At 44.6% G+C, this 13,891-nt stretch overlaps 1 protein-coding gene across 3 annotated transcripts; it reads left to right on the top strand.

Annotated features, from left to right (window-relative positions):
• The first annotated feature begins 198 nt into the window (after positions 1–198).
• LOC119209233 (von Willebrand factor A domain-containing protein 5A-like) lies at positions 199–13,836 on the top strand. 3 transcript variants are annotated; one of them, XM_037458397.2, is made up of 21 exons: positions 199–536; positions 2,057–2,104; positions 3,874–4,076; positions 4,151–4,373; positions 4,502–4,677; positions 4,768–4,882; positions 4,959–5,107; positions 5,192–5,280; positions 5,418–5,562; positions 5,831–5,910; positions 5,998–6,112; positions 6,194–6,352; positions 6,454–6,557; positions 10,422–10,642; positions 10,796–10,837; positions 11,045–11,089; positions 12,561–12,596; positions 12,753–12,776; positions 13,135–13,283; positions 13,404–13,527; positions 13,626–13,836. In XM_037458397.2, exons 2-21 carry the CDS (start codon positions 2,059–2,061, stop codon positions 13,703–13,705), a joined length of 2,325 nt encoding a protein of 774 aa, XP_037314294.2. In that variant the 5' UTR covers positions 199–536; positions 2,057–2,058; the 3' UTR covers positions 13,706–13,836. The 3 variants fall into 3 exon arrangements, with proteins under 3 accessions (XP_037314294.2, XP_062417045.1, XP_062417044.1); XM_062561061.1 differs by lacking the exon at positions 11,045–11,089; XM_062561060.1 differs by lacking the exon at positions 12,561–12,596.
• The last annotated feature ends 55 nt before the right edge of the window (positions 13,837–13,891 follow it).

Genomic DNA, 13,891 nt, shown 5'->3' with positions numbered 1-13,891 from the left:
AGAGGCGAGATGTCTGGAACGTCCGCACCCGGCGGCCATCTTGCCACAGTCAACTCCCCACATTATAAGTGTGCAGAGTCTTAACTACATCTCTGATGCTCGTAACAAAACAAACAGTTGAAAAATCTGTTTAAAATTGAGCAAGTTATGTTTGTTTTATAGGTGCAGGTACAACACAATGTTTTGTGTGAGCGAGCTGACTGTGGCAAGATGGCCGCCGCGTGCGGACGTTCGACTCAGTTGGCCGTTAACGCGGACGAGACATCTAGCCTTCTTTTACATATATATCTATGGTAATGCAAAACACACGCGCGTACCGCGGAAAACGTGCGCGTGGGCTGTGTTGTTTTGCAGGTTTCAGCTGGCTCTCCTGCAGTCGGCACTCCCTTGTCACTACATCGGCGCACCCAGCAGGCGTGACGTTAACTTCTTTTGCTTTGTCACTTCACGTCGTTCTGCTTTAGAAACCTTGCGACTTCGGATATTTACAAGAGGAAACCTCAGTAACTCTGTCGCGTGGACATCCATCCTCAGAGGTAAGAGTTGGTCTACTGTGTGTTTATTTAGATTTATATATATAAAAACATGAGTTGGCCTACATCACTCTGCAATCCGAATTCAGAGGTGCCAACTCTCACGGTTTCGCCGTGTTAGACGCGCACTCACCGCCACACATTTCTCACGCAAAAGAGAAAACTGATTTTGGTCCGAGTCGCGTTCGTTCCTTCTCTAACTGCCCGACGGTAGATGGCACCAAGGAGCGCGCCTGTAACCACATTCACTGCATAGTGATCCTTCATCAATACCTAAAACGGCGGACTTGGGGACTCGGGAGGATAAACTCGGGCGTCCTTGACTCACAGTTACGGGAGAACCTGAGGGCGGTCATTTCCGCAATCCGAACAGCAGCTGACTCGATGACGTCACCGCAGCAGCTGGTCATGCTGATAGAATTTTTATGTAAAGCTTATTTCGTTTTCATTGAAAATAAAAAAAAGTATTCCTGGATTACACTGACAGGTGTTCAACTAATTTGTATTCATATTGGATGGAAGAAACACATAAAACGTTACTGAGGTGAACATTTAATTCAGGGCTGTTGTATTACATCACACTGCATTAGCTTTATAATGGTGTGCACGGCAAAATGTTGGTCACCCCTAAAAAATCTCACTCTTTTTAAGGTTGGCAGCTCTGTGAATCGATACGGTTTATGTCCCATTGGTTTTGGATTTCTGAATCTGTGATGCTCTATGAAGAAATAGAAAGAATGCCTTTAAATAAATCGGATTGTTATGTCTATTCGGTCCTTTCCCGTCATGGAAATCTATTTTTAGTCTCATCAATACTGTTAAGTTATCTCCAGCTCACGTTCCAAAGGACACGAGGACAACTCGAATTTTCTGGCTCAATCAATTTACTTTTATGTCTTTCTTAAAGACAAAGAACAGAAATTGCTTTTCCAAATTAAACATTCACATTAAACATTTCCAATGAAGTTTTAACTGGGTGTAAACATTTAAATAAACATCTTATACTGGACCTCTACACAGTTGCTCCACAATGACAGTGATTGCTGCCGGTTCACTCTGGGAAGTGTAGTTCTGGTCAAGATTCAACTCAACAAATACCATTAAGCAAATATCTGTCCAGATCTATTGAAAAAAAAGAAGTGTAAACTGTTTTTACTAATAAAATCAGCTAAACAGTTAAGACACTGAGTGAAAAAGGAGGGGCGGAGCAGAGAGGAACAGCATGGTAGGAAACCTGTATTTTTATTTTTATTAACCGTTTTTGACATTGGTAAATTTTGCAATACATTTGATTAAACTTAAGGTTTAATCTTTTGGTAGGATTTATACAGTACCAGTCAAAAGTTTAGACACACCTTCTCATTCAAGCAAAGGTGTAAGATGTGTCCAGACTTTTGACAAGTTATTTAATGCATGTTTATTTGTTTTTATAAACACTTGTTCGCTGCAGAATTTCCAGTAGCTGTTATTTCCATCCAACCCAGCAGCATGAAGTACTCAAACGTCCTCTTTGATTGTTGCAGGCATGATGGCGAGCTGCTGTGGTCTGCTAACCTCTCAGAAGGAACCAGGTATGGATTTGTTGGAAAAACAACCTTCATCATTCTTTGTACTTCAAATATAAAAGGCGTTTTTATTGTCCAAATTCATCCTGGTTTGCACACTGTTGGACAGAGGCAGAATGCACTTCTTGGTTTTACAGGTCCTCTGGTCAGGGCCGGCGCTAGCCATTTGGGTGCCGTAAGCACAAATGCTTGGTGGTGCCCCCCCCAACCAACAAACCACCACCACCACCAAAGGAATAACAACCATTCAGAATTTCTTAGTTAGGGTCTCTTTATTCCCCAAATAACTTCTAAACATAAATAATTTACATAAACAAACATGAAAAGAAATAAATTATATAAAAGATAAAATTATAAATACCAAATACCACCACAATTACTAAAAACACAGATTTGGAACTGAACATTGTAAACGCAGAAAGTATTCAAGTATAAAACCGTGTAAGTAATAATGTGCACATTTCTTCAGTAAATAATATACATAAGTACAAATAATAATAATAATAAAGTGCAAATAACCATACATAAGTACAAACTGCACAGTAGAATTTATTTACCATCTCTATAAAAGAGACCATTCTGCTATCCGATAGAACAATATTACAAACATTTTCACTACCATCAGTTGTCAAAGGCCCTACAGAGGCACACGCCTGCATGTCCTAGCTGCAAAATCAGCTCTCAGGTCATATGACAGTTTCTGAGCCACGTCCCATTGATGCTGATGACAGCCAGACCACTTAAACGTTCCCTAATCACATCACGTTCAGTCAAAGGGTTTTTCCAAAGTTAACTTTACCAAGAGCAGTTTCCCACTCATCATTTCATTACGTTGTGAAAGTGCCACTTGTAGCTAGGCTACTTTTTCACTACACAATAACATTGTTTGAACATAATTGATAACAAATGCAAAAAAGCGTCCTGAAGTGCAAAGCAAACTAGGCTAATAGGCTAACGTTACCTGACTATATCTCTGATGGCTAAAAGAAATAGCAGGCCCAATTTAAGCATAATCAGAAATACCCTAGCTAGCTAGCTAGCAACCTAAGGAATGATTGCTAGTATTATTGCTAACGGTAACAGAAACGGTAACATCAATGATAACAAAAACGTAAATGATAACGTAAAAAACAAATGATAACAAAAACGGTAACCGGCCCGCGGACGAGTACCGAATACGGCGATCCGTGCGGACATTATGAGCGCGAGTACATGTGGGCAGCCGGCCGCCCGGTGACCGCTAGCAACGGTCCTCACAAGACAAAGTTTGGGGAGCCCTGATTTAAAACATTGTCTTAGCTGAGAGCGACGCGCGAGCATCATCCCGCTGTCTCTTCTTTTTTCTTTTTTCCGCCCCCGACTCTTGATGCCTTTTCAAAGCCATTTCAAAGCTGTCTGACACATTTGAGATTTGAGGCATAATGAACAAACCACTGGGGGGGGGAGGGGGGGCCGCACAGGAGGTTCCCCTTTTTCTCGACTAATTTGGTCTAGGCCTATGACTTTTGTATTGCTTTTGCATATTAACATGGTTTAGACATATTTTATTTGTTATTTATACTAGTAGCCTACTGTGATGATTTTTCACGTCCCAGATTTTTTGATGCCCCCCCCCAGGCACTTGGTGCCCTACGCGCAGTGCGTGATGTGCGTGTGCGAAGCGCCGGCGCTGCCTCTGGTGTAGCAGAAAAATAAAACAGTTCATTAAAGAATAAACCTCAACAACGTAGGAAAGCATGTTGTGTTCACTGTGTTTCAATCTGGTGCTCGGTCAGTTCCTCTGAAGAGCGTGGAGGTGGAGCTGGAGGTCAGGGACCACGTGGCTACAGTGGTCTCCACTCTAAACTACCAGAACCAGGAGGACAAACCACTGGAGGCCGTCTTTGTCTTCCCTCTGCCTGGAGATGCTGCCGTCTGTCATTTCAGCGCTAAGGTCGGACAGACGGAGATTGTGGCGGAGGTGAAGGAGAAACAGGAGGTGAGCTGCACAGCAAAGACCTTCTCTCAAAGGAGCTGTGACACAGTGTTTCACTCGTGCGTTGTGTGTTTCAGGCCCGTGAGGAGTATGACGACGCTCTGAGCTCCGGTCAGCAGGCCTTCCTGTTGGAGGAGAGCGAGCAGAGTCCAGATATATTCTCCCTGAGTGTGGGCAGTCTGCCTCCAGGAGAGAGCGCCTCCATCAGGCTGGAGTACGTCACTGAGCTGGCTGTGCAGGCCGATGAAGGGCTGAGGTTTCTCCTGCCCGCTGTGCTCAACCCTCGCTACCAACCTCAGGGTAGGAAAAGCAGCCATCAGCTTCTTCAGGAGCCCTCAAGCTTCAACTTGGAGCACATCACACCCGTACACGCAGAGGGCTTCTTGTTGTCTTGTGCTTCATATCTGACCGGTTTACCTCATTGACAGGGAGCGTTGGCAGTGAAGGGGTCAACGTCCAGGTGACCTCGGTTCCAGCCTCTCTGGTGCCCTACACTCTGTCCTTCACTGCCCGAGTGTCCTCTCCTCGTCCCGTCTCTAAAGTAGAGTCCAGCTCTCCCCTGGACCCTCTGCAGTACCTCAACACAGAGCAAACCCAGGCCACGGTAGGTAGAGTGCTGCTGATGAATGTTTCTCATCACGGAGAAGAAGAGATGTTTTGGAATGACTTTAGATGTTTGTCTGGGGCACTGCAGGTCAAGTTGGCTGCAGGACACAAGTTTGACAGAGATGTTGAACTGCTGATTTATTACAAAGACGCCCACCAGCCCTCTGCTGTGGTGGAGGCAGGACGGGCCTCTTCACAGCCTGGTGGGTTTACATTTGAACTGATAATGTATAGAGTTATAATATGTTAGGATGAATGATCATGTTCTCTGTGTTCCAGGCTCTCTGATGGGTGATCCAGTAGTGATGCTGAGCCTTTACCCAGAGTTCCCCCAAGCTGTGATGTCATCAATGGCTTCATGTGGAGAGTTTGTCTTCTTATTGGATCGATCTGGCAGTATGGGAGGAGAACGTATAAAGAATGCCAGGGTACTAATTATGTGATATTCCTCTCATGAACACATTCATAGTGTCTCTCACACAGTGACCTTCACCTTATTCTCCTCCCTTAAGGACACTCTGCTGCTCCTGTTGAAGAGCGTACCGCTCGGCTGCTATTTCAACATCTACAGTTTCGGGTCCACCTTTGAACACATCTTCCCGTGAGTCACTTAGTCCAACAAGTGTGATTATAACCATTGACTATTGTTAATGTCAATAGTAAAGACATGCTCATGTTAAAGGATTGTGGTTGTAGACCATCTGTATCCTGTAAGGTTTGTGTGTTTTCTGGCTGCAGTAAGAGTGAAGAGTACAACCAGAAGACCATGGAAGAGGCTCTGAAGAAAGTGGAAAAGATGGAGGCTGATCTTGGAGGAACTGAGATCCTTGAGCCACTCAAACACATTTACAGACAGCCCTCCATTCCCAGTCAACCTCGACAAGTAAAACACACACACACACACACACTTGTTGAACTGGTTGTAAATAACTGGTTTGTAGATAACAGAACCATCCGTTTCAGTCAGAACCTGCTACTGTTTGTTCTTTTAACACATTAATTCTTGCTGCACCTTGTTCTTTAGAATTTTCTGTTGGAATGCCTTTTTTCACCGAAACAACAATCAAACACGTCTCTGAGAAATACTTGGAATGTGGAACGTTTTTTTTCTTTGTGATGTTGTGTAACGTTGTGTAAACTCTCCTCCGCAGGTATTTGTCTTTACTGACGGAGAGGTGGGGAACACAAAAGAAGTCATTAATCTGGTGAAGCAGAATTCAGCTTCCCACAGGTAAAAAAAAAAGATAAATCCACACAATTGCTAAAATAAGTGCCATGTTTAAGTGCTGTATGTAAAAACCAACCCACTGTGTTGTAGGTGCTTCTCTTTTGGGATTGGGGAAGGGGCCAGTTCTGCTCTCATCAACGGGTTGGCCAAAGAAGGAGGAGGCCACGCTCAGTTCATCACAGGGACCGACAGGATGCAACCCAAAGTAACACACCGCTGCATTTCCTTCCATGAAAAGTCCAATTACCACCAAGACATGATTACTTAAATTGTTCTTACTCACCAGGTGATGCAGTCAATGCGGTTCGCTCTGCAACCGTCTGTGGTGGACGTCTCAGTCAAGTGGGACCTGCCGAGCGGAGTCTCTGTCACCGCTCTCTCTCCACCGATCGCAGCACTTTTCCAGGGTCAAAGGTCACTGGTTTACGCCCAGTTCACTGGACAGGTAGGAGCGGCACCATCTTATAGTGGAACTACTCCCTCGTTAGATTCCTCCGCTCAGCGATGATGGAAGAAATGGTTTGTGACACTGTGACGTTTCCACAGAGTTCGGAGGCGTCAGAGGGCTGTGTGACGGTGGCGTACAGCCTGGCAGGTCATCCCTCTCAGACCCAGCTCCACTTCAGTCTCAAGCCTGCAAAGGACTCTGGGTAAAGCAGCACAGTTATTACATTACATTACATTACATGTCATTTAGCTGACGCCTTTATCCAAAGCGACGTACAAGAAGTGCATTTCCACATAGAGATACAAACTCAGAAGAACAAGTAACAAGAAAGTACATTTTTCATCAAATAAGCAGTTTCAAAACATGTTATAGAAAAGTGCCATTATAAGTACAATTTAAGTGCTACCATTTGTTAGTGCTACGGTTTGCTAGTGTTTTAGTCAAGATAGAGTCTAAAAAGGCTTGTCTTTAGTTTTCGACGGAAGATGTAGAGGCTCTCTGCAGTCCTGATGTCATCGGAGAGCTCATTCCACCATCTGGGAGCCAGGACAGCAAAGAGTTGCGATCTCGCCGAGTGCTTTTCTCTCAGTGAGGGAGGAACAAGCAGCTTGGCAGATGCAGATCGGAGTGTGCGGGTTGGGATGTAGGGTTTCACCATGTCCTGGATGTAGACTGGTCCCGATCCATTCACAGCATGGTACGTCAGTACCAATGTTTTGAACTGGATGCGGGCAGTGAGCTGCAGGGGTCGTATGGCGGTACATGGGAGACCTGCCAGCAGAGAGTTACAGTAGTCAAGGCGGGAGATGACAAGAGCCTGAATCAGTACCTGTGCCGCCTTCTGAGTGAGAAGGGGTCGTATTCTCCTGATGTTGTAGGGCGTGTATCTACAGGATCGTGTTGTCGCTGCGATGTTGGCAGTCAGGGAGAGTTGGGAGTCAAGTGTCACGCCGAGGTTCCTGGAGTAACACGGAGTCACCAAAGTTAACGGCCAGGTCCTGAGTGGGTGAGTTAGTTCGGTCTTGTCGGGGTTGATCTTCAGGTGATGAGCGGACATCCACTGGGAGATGTCAGTCAGACATGCAGAAATCCGTGCCGCCACCTGAGTGTCCGAGTCGGGGAAGGAGAGAATTAGTTGGGTGTCGTCGGCATAGCTGTGATAGGAAAAACCGTGCGAGCGAATGACGGAGCCAAAGGAGTTGGTGTAAATTGAGAAAAGGAGGGGACCAAGGACGGAGCCCTGAGGAACTCCAGTAGTAAGGGGACAAGGTTCCGACACTGATCCTCCCCAAGTTACCCGGTAGGTGCGACCATCAAGGTAGGATGAGAGAAGAGACAGCGCGGATCCTGTGACACCAAGTTCTTGAAGGGCGGAGATAAGGATCTGGTGGTTTACTGTGTCGAATGCTGCAGAACGGTCCAGTAGGATGAGGACGGAGGAGAGAGAGGCGGCTCTAGCAGCGTGGAGTTGCTCCGCGACAGCGAGGAGAGCAGTCTCTGTGGAATGGCCCGCCTTGAAGCCTGACTGGTGGGGGTCAAGGAGGTTGTTACTATGGAGGTAGGAGAAGAGTTGGTTGAAGATGGCTCGTTCAATTGTTTTGGACAGGAAGGGAAGGAGGGATACCGGTCTGTAGTTGTTTTCTTCCGAAGGGTTGAGGGTGGGTTTCTTCAGGAGTGGGTTAACTCTTGCTTCCTTCAAAGTGTTGGGGAAACAACCAGATAACAGAGCATTGGTTATGCCTTGGGTCCTGTCCTTACAAATGTTGCGCTTAGGTTATTGCAAATATTTAGTTAAATTTCATTATTTAGATCAAATAAAATAGTTTCGGCCAATTCTGCTCTCATCAATGGGTTGGCCAAGGAAAGAGGAGGTCCCTCTTTAACTTGAGTGAGGAGTGAGAACCAAGGAACTGTCCATTATATTACACTGACCCCTCCAAGTATCATCATCGTATCGTGGTGGAGATGTTTGTGTGTCCCTATGAAGCTGAGGGCTGTGTTGTCTGGAGCCTGGTGCTTCTGGTAGGGTTACCCTTGGCAAAGTGGTCAATGCGGAGCTGTATTGGGATGAGGGATCATCGTCATTTTGCCTGGTGAAAGTCACTGATGTAGTCGAACAACTCTGCAGTGGCAAATACCCGGGGATTGATGAGATCCGTCCAGAGATACTGAAAGCAATGGTCGTTGGGGGGCTGTATTTAACGGTACGCCTCTTCAATATTGCGTGGTCTGGGACAGTGCCTAAAGAGTGGCAGACCAGGGTGGTGGTACCTCTCTTCAAAAAGGGGGACCATTTATAATAAAAGCCCAGAGCCAGATGGATATATTAATGAATTTGATAAAACAGCACCTCTAAATCTGAGGCCATGGTGCTCAGCAGGAAACCGATGGATTGGTCACGAAGGACAGGTCACGACCAATAGGACTAGGTCAAGGGTACAATCTGGCAAAAAGGGTTTGCTCCTTTGCATTTAAAGGAACCAGTTGAGGAACCAGTTGAGGTGGTTATATATATATATATATATATATACACTCACCGGCCACTTTATTAGGTACACCTGTCCAACTGCTTGTTAACACTTAATTTCTAAGCAGCCAATCACATGGCGGCAACTCAGTGCATTTAGGCATGTAGACATTGTCAAGACAATCTCCTGCAGTTCAAACCGAGCATCAGTATGGGGAAGAAAGGTGATTTGAGTGACTTTGAACGTGGCATGATTGTTGGTGCCAGAAGGGCTGGTCTGAGTATTTCAGAAACTGCTAATCTACTGGGATTTTCACGCACAACCATCTCTAGGGTTTACAGAGAATGGTCCGAAAAAGAAAAAACATCCAGTGAGCGGCAGTTCTGTGGGCGGAAATGCCTTGTTGATGCCAGAGGTCAGAGGAGAATGGCCAGACTGGTTCCAGCTGATAGAAGGGCAACAGTGACTCAAATAACCACCCGTTACAACCAAGGTGGGCATAAGAGCATCTCTGAACGCACAGTACGTCGAACTTTGAGGCAGATGGGCTACAGCAGCAGAAGACCACACCGGGTGCCACTCCTTTCAGCTAAGAACAGGAAACTGAGGCTACAATTTGCACAAGCTCATCGAAATTGGACAATAGAAGATTGGAAAAACGTTGCCTGGTCTGATGAGTCTCGATTTCTGCTGCGACATTCGGATGGTAGGGTCAGAATTTGGCGTCTACAACATGAAAGCATGGATCCATCCTGCCTTGTATAAACGGTTCAGGCTGGTGGTGGTGGTGTCATGTTGTGGGGAATATTTTCTTGGCACTCTTTGGGCCCCTTGGTACCAATTGAGCATCGTTGCAACGCCACAGCCTACCTGAGTATTGTTGCTGACCATGTCCATCCCTTTATGACCACAATGTACCCAACTTCTGATGGCTACTTTCAGCAGGATAAAGCGCCATGTCATAAAGCTGGAATCATCTCAGACTGGTTTCTTGAACATGACAATGAGTTCGCTGTACTCAAATGGCCTCCGCAATCACCAGATCTCAATCCAATAGAGCATCTTTGGGATGTGGTGGAACGGGAGATTCGCATCATGGATGTGCAGCCGACAAATCTGCGGCAACTGTGTGATGCCATCATGTCAATATGGACCAAACTCCCTGAGGAATGCTTCCAGCACCTTGTTGAATCTATGCCACGAAGAATTGAGGCAGTTCTGAAGGCAAAAGGGGGTCCAACCCGTTACTAGCATGGGGTACCTAATAAAGTGGCCGGTGAGTGTATATATATATACTGACCTGGGAACGCCTTGGGATCCCCCAGTTAGAACTGGTCGATGGGCCCTGGGAACGTTTGGGGTCCCCTGCTGGAACTGTTGCCCTGGTGACATGAACCTGGATAAGTGGCTGGAGATGCACTGACGCATTAAAGATCTGCTCAGCGGTGGCTGACACACACAATGTGGAAAGTGGCCTTCAATGTAATCATTTAGTCAAGAATCCCTTTCTACTTTTCACTTCTGGACAAACAGGAATCCTACAATAAATAATCAGTATGTGTATTATGATTTTCTACATCTGGGTTTTGTCTCTGCAGACTAACGATCCACAGGTTGGCCGCTCGGACCTTGATCCGCTCGCTGGAGATGGAGGAGAGCGAGCGCGGAGGACAGGAAGACGCAGGAGGGAAGAAGAAGGTGGTGGAGCTCAGCGTCCAATCAGGAGTGAGCAGTGCCTTCACCGCCTTCATCGCCGTCAATAAATCCAACAGCGAAGCTATTCAAGGACCTCTGGTGCGCCGAATGGTTCCAGCACCCAGTGAGTGATTTCTATAGATATTACAAAAGTACAGTTTCCCTCTAATTTATGAGGTACTAGCTGACCATGAATGAAAATGTATGTACATAATGTTTGATTAGTTATTGTCTCTCATCTTATCACTTACAATTTCTTTCTTTTTTAATCTCAAAGGGATGATGATGATGTGCTGCATGGCTCAGCCCCGTTCATTGAGTAAGTAAAACCTAAGTCTTAATGTTCTATGATGAAGTAAAACTCAACCATTCTGAATCAGGCGCATACTTGTAAATTTATACACACTTTTGAGATATCTTGAACTATTTTCATAACAGGTCCCAATCCAGCAGTTTTGTTGTTTTTGGTTTAGTTATTAGCGTGTCTCATGTCTTCACCTCACGCTGTGTTTTTATGATCTCAAAGTGCCGATGTCTTGTGATATGGCGCAGCTTCCTCAGATGAATCTTAGTAAGTATACATCTAAAAGTGTATTGTTATAGATTAAATGGATGTAAACAAAAGTCTGCTTTGTCCTAAATGTTTGATCCAGCAGATTACCGTCCTGACCTATTTCTCTCTTTTTAACCTCAAAGAGGAATATAAATATTGATCAATAATGATAATGAGTAATTTTTGACACTTTTTACGTGGCCATGGACTGTAAATCCGAGAAAAGATAAATATTCAACGGCTGGGGTCTGTTTCAAGAAGCGGGTTCAGTGTAAACTCAGAGTTTGTTAACCCTGAGATGAGGGAAACTCTGGGTTGTCGGTTTCAGAAGGGGAGGTAACTAAAGCTCAGGGTGAGTCGCTATGGTAACTGAGCCTGTGAACCTAACCTGGTCGGGACCTTCTTTCACAGGCTCCTCCCTTTGACAGCAGCCAGCCAATGACACAGCGCTCTTTTGTTTACTCATTCATTCATACTCTGAATCAGGATGATTTTAGCGCAGTTTCCACATATGAACAAAGTAAGATCCTGTTACGTTAAAGACTAAAGTGTTTCCTCGAACATGGCATGGCCTTTTCTGGACGATCCTAATGATGACGAAGCGGTTGTACTTCACAGGGTGTTAAACGTCAGGAGAGAATATTGAAGGCTCGATTAGATATATTGTCATTTCCAGATAACTACTTGTTTGAACAGTAACGTTTTTCTTCGGCAGTTTCCTTTACAACAGTAGTAAGGCCACTGTATGCAGAGCCATGAGAAAAGTGTCAAACAGCTTTTAAACGGGTTTGTTCCCTGGACACAAACCAGTGAGAGCCATTAAAGAGGAGTTCCACAGGATGCACCTGAAAAATGACATTAAACGTTCAATACCATCGTACCACAGGGGTACTGTTTAGGGTCGTTGCCATGGTAAACCGTTGTATAATGGCTCCATTCATGCTCCCTTCAGTGCACGTGCTCAACCCTGAGTCAACCTACTCAGAGTTGATTGAACCAACTCTAAACAAGTTACTAAACAAGTAAAGTTTAGGGTGTGATTCAGAGTTTGTTGAACTTCGTACTTGAAACACGATAAAAACGATGTGTATGCATTTAGCCAATATTTTGTAACAAAGTCCATCCCCCATCTGCACCAGTGTCACTGTTGGTGATTTACGTTTTCTTTTCTTTGTCCTCTGTCCTGGTTTCTCCTGAAGTGGTTAACACATTGAGAAGGTCCAAATCTTACAATTTCAGTTCCTGCTTTTTTTTCATCCGAGTAAAACCTGTCTTAATGTTCTATGTAAACTCAACAAATATGAATCGGAGTGTAAAGCATACCTGTGTATTTCTACACTTTTGATATATTTTAATTCATTTGAACTTCTTGTTGTTAGTCATTGTAATAATGTTCCAATCCAGTAGTTTTGTTGATATTCTTGGTTTAGTTATTTGCACTTTATAGGCTCATGTCTCGACCTCACGCTGTGTTTTTATTATCTCAAAGGGCGGGTAGCATGTGGTATGCCGCAGCTGTCTCCAAGTAAGTGTGAATATAAAAAGATCTAAGTGTATTTCTATAAATAGACTAAAACTAATTTAAACAAAAGACATTTTTACATTTTCACATTATGTCCAAATCTCACAATTTCAGTTCCTTCCTTGTTATTACTGTTGTTGTCTCTTTTTTTTCTTTAAGTGATGGACCAAAGTGTGACACTTGGTAAGTAGCCTTATTTAGGAAACACCTGCTGACAACTGTCATCTCTTTACCGAATGTTGACTCTTTATCATTTAAAACCTTGTATTCATCAACAATTTGATTAACGACCAAATGCTTTCAAAACTAATGGCGTCAGTCATATGCACTTTGTGTTTATAGATACTTAGCAGGTAATGATGACATTTTTGTTGATTAATTCCCTCATATGTCTTCCCTTTAATATACATGTTTTTATTCATTAGTTTCAAATAGGAAAACAATAAAAAAAATACTAAACCAAATGAATTACTCTGAATAATTACCAGTGCAATGATCCAGAGGGTTTATTTTGATATTTTCACTCTGCTCTCCTCTTCAGAAAGCTCTCAGCCCAAACAGCCCCCCAGAGACCCTTTGCTGCAGCTGGTCTCCCTGCAGGAGGCGTCTGGCTGCTGGGTGCTGGATCCACATCTGGCTGCTGCACTGGGAAAGACCAGCGAGGAGGTGGAGAAGCCCAAGCCTGCATCGGTGGGTTAATGATGGGACTGTTCAATGTTGCCATTGGTGCTGAATCCTCTCTGTTCTCTTTAACTTTGTTTTCCCCGTTGGGTTCTGATCCATTTTGCATTGTTTGATTTGTTGAATTAGGTGAAGCAGGACGTGTGGGCCACCATTCTGGCTCTGATCTGGCTTCATGGTTTCAAGATGGATGCTCAGGAGGAGTGGGAGCTTCTGGCTATGAAGGCTGTGTCCTGGCTCCGAGCTCAGAAAGGTAAAAAGCACAATATGAAGTGTCTGATGTTTTCAACAGTGACTGCTGTTTACTCACAGTCTGCTGATGACGTGCTCTGTGTGTTTTCTGTTCTGCAGCTTCAGGGGTGACGGAGTGTGTGGAAGCAGGAAATGCTCTGTTGGGTTGCACCGTGCAGAAAGACGCCGTGGGGCTCTGAGGTGTTCATTGAAGGAGCTTCTCCTGCAGGATTGGTCCCCTCTGGTACACCGAAGGAGATTCACTCCATCATGCAACCATCGACTTAAAATCAAATAAACCAATTTTATGTCAACTTTGGTCTAGAAAAACTTTGAGCTTTTGTGGTTTTTATTTCAGTCTTCATTTCTCTTTGATTCGTTTTGCA

Source organism: Pungitius pungitius, chromosome 3, assembly GCF_949316345.1.
Source record: "Pungitius pungitius chromosome 3, fPunPun2.1, whole genome shotgun sequence".
In the NCBI taxonomy this organism is placed as follows: Eukaryota; Metazoa; Chordata; class Actinopteri; order Perciformes; family Gasterosteidae; genus Pungitius; species Pungitius pungitius.
This window is presented reverse-complemented; position numbering and strand designations above follow the sequence as displayed.

What these genes read in the sequence shown, in the direction of transcription:
- LOC119209233 (XM_037458397.2), top strand. Translation starts at nt 2,059, where the DNA reads ATGATGGCGAGCTGCTGTGGTCTGCTAACCTCTCAGAAGGAACCAG. An exon ending in CAGAGCAAACCCAGGCCACG is followed by an intron (nt 4,678 to 4,767) that starts GTAGGTAGAGTG and finishes GGGGCACTGCAG; the next exon opens with GTCAAGTTGGCTGCAGGACA. An exon ending in ACGCCCAGTTCACTGGACAG is followed by an intron (nt 6,353 to 6,453) that starts GTAGGAGCGGCA and finishes ACGTTTCCACAG; the next exon opens with AGTTCGGAGGCGTCAGAGGG.